The 4,125-nt window shown below is 41.6% G+C and overlaps 1 protein-coding gene across 1 annotated transcript in view; it reads left to right on the forward strand.

Annotated features, from left to right (window-relative positions):
- LOC111239858 (zinc finger protein 629-like) overlaps window positions 1–4,125 on the forward strand; it is a 43,594-nt gene that overhangs the window by 31,577 nt on the left and 7,892 nt on the right. The window contains exon 10 of the mRNA XM_022769777.1: window positions 2,263–2,456. Coding sequence (XP_022625498.1) covers window positions 2,263–2,456 — 194 coding nt within the window. The remainder of the gene's footprint in view (window positions 1–2,262; window positions 2,457–4,125) is intronic.

The following is a 4,125-nucleotide window of genomic DNA, read 5'->3' on the forward strand; positions in this document are numbered from 1 at the left end:
TTGTCTCCGCGGGACACATTTTTACTTTTGTTACTTCCCCTCATCTCCTGGATTACCTTTTGGAGCTATTTCTGATTGGTGAATTACCTTACCCAGTGTTTTCCAGGTGTTACCTTTTTTCAGATAAAGAGATAAAGAAGGGTAGGTAGGCAGCCAGACAGACAGAAAGCATTGTCACCATGGCAACCTCTGACTTCAGGGAGGGGATACACAGCTCAGTCCAATTACCTGATTAGAGAGTCCTAACCCTCTAATATCTGTGGTGTTTATCAACCACTTTACTGACATTGCTATCAAAATCCCGCTACAAGAGACTGCTCCAACACTGAATACAGAAATGATTTACACAACTCTACACTGTTTTCACTGTAAAAATGTTTCAGTCAGTTGGCAGTTAATTTCAGTTTGTCATCCTAACTGACACAGAAACACACATAAATACAGACAAGCAGAGAGGCACACAGACAGATTGAAAGGCACACAAACACACACAACCAAACACACGTACACACACACACACAGAAAGCTGTTTACAAGTTAGTACTCATAGAGGGAGACAACATGACAACATGTTTCAGTTCTCAGCTTTTGCAGTTAATGGAGTTCAGCTTCTCCAGTCCCACATTTTGGCATCTAACTTTTCAAAGCACTGTTCATCGGTTAATGTGAGCTGCTTTTTCAACTATTTTAGTATTGTGTCAGCAATCTCCTTCAGGTACAAGTTTTGATTGTACATTTCTTCTTTCTTTGTTTTTTGTTTTCAACCATTTTGTATATATATATACAGTATGTATATATATATATAATATATATATATATTTTTTTTTTTTACAGTTTGTGCTGTTTGTTGCACATTAAATTAACTATTCACTTCAGCTATTGCTTCAGTTACTTCAGCAATGCTTCAGCACTTGCTTCAGCTTCTTCAGCAGTTGCTTCAGCTACTTCAGCAATGCTTCAGCTTCTTCAGCATTGCTTTAGTGATCTCATTCAGCTCTCAGCTTTCACAGGCATTTTCAGCAGGAAATGTATATTCCAGTATTTTATTATTCATACTTCTTTTGCCTTTCCACGGTCTCTAACTACTCCTTCATACTTTTTCGTACAGAAACCATTCTACTATGAAAACGTTCATCTTGTTCTGTAGATTATCGGATGTATACAACTTTTTTCTACTATTCATAATTTTCAAAATGTTAAGTTTTTTCTGTGATTTTTTTGCCATTCAAATAAATAGAGAGACTGTTTAAATCCTTGAAAGTTTCATCTTCTTTGAGCTTCAACTACTTAAGCATACTTTCAGCTACAGACTTCATTCAAACATTAAAATGTTCACAAGATTTTCATCTATAAGTTATTATACATTTTTGATATCCTGCAAAGTTTTTGAATTATCACAGTTTAAGCTTCATGCTTTTTTCAAATCATTTCTGAGTGTATAAGAGATGTGTATTACATGGAATGTTCAGGGCTAGAATGGATGACATCATTCCTAGAGTGGGAGAAGCTCTGAAATTTGTCTGAAAAGAAATCTGTGTAACTCATCCTTACGAACACATATTTGGGTCTTCACAAATAATTTCTTCCTCATTAGTAGACAATTTTGCCCTGTTTCATAAAGAGTGTCTACCTTAGCACAGAGACTAACAGAATTTGAAATGTGACCCTCCAAGTGATGCGAGAACCGTCAAACTCTCCCATAGACTGCAATACAAATTCAGGAGCTGATTTCCGGAGAAAACCATGTTGGGCCTGAACATGTGGTCGGCCAAAAGCAGGCCTGCTCCGGCCTACTTGTAACCACTGAAGCCTGATATCAGAGCCTGATTCCTAGCCCCAGTCCTGAACAAAGAAAGAGCGCCAAAAACCGCCCCCCCATAGACTCCAACTCCCAGCAGGCTCTGCGGTTCACACCTGAGTGTGAAATCTGGGGGAGTCCCAAACTCATGCTTCTCATTGGCAGAGATGCAGGGGACCCCGGCGACTTCGCCGTGACACCACTGCATCTATAAAGGTCAACTGCACACACCGACCATGGCCTTTCCATTGTAACTGCAACAGAGATAGCCCACTTTCTCTGTGAGCCAGTCTACTGAAGGAGGTAACCAACCCTGTGCACGTGTGTTTTCCCCCACAGAGGTTGAAGATCCTCCCCTCACTGGACGAGTTGAGACTCCCCTCCCTGTGTTTAACTAAACACGAAACTACGGATCCAAAAAGAGATTTCTGCCGACGCAGACCAACGATCTCTCCTGCCTGCAGAAGGAAGAAGGAACTTCTTCACGGAGACATGGACAACCCGACACTGGCTACCCTTCGATTACGCCGACGCTGCTGGACTGGGTTTCTTCGCTGAACAAGAAACCAGCTGCCGCAACCCTCAGAACGAGGACAGCACCGTCAGAACCACACCAGAGAACCTGTGCTGGATTTTAACCGACGGACCGGCGGTCCAAGTAAGAGGTTTACATCTGGGCAGAGATTGTATTGATTGTTGATGTTGGTTTTTAATTTGCTGTGTTTTGAACTGTGCTATCCTTGTTTTTCCATGGACCGCTGAGTCCTTTGTACAATACAGTTAAGAGTATTGAAGTTACTGCGCGCTGCTTGCCGTTATTCACCACTCCAGATTAACTGTGTGGTCCCTTTGCGGGACCACTGCATGTGCCACCGCGGGTGTGAAGCGAGTTGCTCAGTCCTTTAACGCGATCAGACAACGAGCATACAGCTTTACGGCCGTACGTGCGCTCTCTGTGGGCTGAATAACTATTGCTCACATCCCACGGTAGCTTGACTCTGCCGCGAGTCGTTTGTCTTCCTTTGTTACACCACACGCACACTTACATATAGAACATATCATTCATCATATATAGATCACCGCCCTTTTAGGTTGTCTACACAAGACATAATCCCGTCCGCCATTTTGGCTCACGTGGTCTAACACCCTCAGACCTGTCCGCCATCTTGGACCCTGCGGGACGCAATCTTTACAGGTCAAGTCCGCCATCTCACCTCACACACACGCACGCACACACACTTACTTATACACATAGACACACACACGTGCCTCATTTGTATGGGTTGATTGTATAGCTGTTAGTTGGGTGGTTGGTAGTATAGTGTGATTATATCCAGACTGCGGTTAACTTTAATTGTTGTGGAGGTTATAATAAACATTATTGTAGTTTAAAGAGAAGCTCTTGTAGTCATTATTGTGTAGTTTTTATTGTGATCTGTGACTGATTGAGAGGGTCAGACTTCGAACTTAATCCTTCATTAGATACTCGCAGTCACCCGCAGAGACTCATTACTCTGAGTGAACTATTAAGGTTATGAGACTATAAACTGGTTTGGTTATGTTTCCCCGATTCCGGTGATGTGCTCCGCATTATTAATTAATATTAATTAATATAATACTGTTAATAATTTAAAGTAATTTAAAGCTAAATCAATTTTTCAGCATATGCAGAATTCATATTTAATAACCAAACATGCTCCTACCGGACCAGACCAGAACTGACCCTATTTTGTAACTTGCTCCTAATTCCACATTTTTGGCTCTAGAAACACCAAAACCACATAGAGGTGTTCAACAGAGTGTTGTGCGCACTGACCATGTTTGATAATTTTGCTGATATTATGTACTGTTTTGTATTGAATGGCAGGAGTTTGAGAGGTTCGCTACACCTTTTCCCATAGATTTGCATGAGCTCTGTGTCTTCAACAGCGAGACGCTCTCTCTTACACACCACACACAAACACACACACACACACGCACAAACCGGAGACACACACACATATACACAAACGCGCGCGCGCACACAGACATGCACACACACACAATCGGACACATAGAAAGGTAGACAGACAGATGGGTAGATAGACAGGTAGACACAGTTTGATTCAGGAAACATTGGCTGTTTAATTTCAGTTTGAAATCTAATTGATTCCACATTACATATATTCTAATTGGTGGATTACTTTTGGAATCTCAATGCGATTGGTCGATAACCTTTGAGCTCATTCTGATTGTGGATTACCTTTAACCAATGTTTTCCAGGTGCTACCTTTTTCAAAGAGGAAGACAGGTGGGCACCACCTGTTGCATTGTCACATCATTCTAAT

This window comes from Seriola dumerili, unplaced genomic scaffold, assembly GCF_002260705.1.
Source record: "Seriola dumerili isolate Sdu_G_001 unplaced genomic scaffold, Sdu_1.0 BDQW01005129.1, whole genome shotgun sequence".
NCBI lineage: Eukaryota > Metazoa > Chordata > Actinopteri > Carangiformes > Carangidae > Seriola > Seriola dumerili.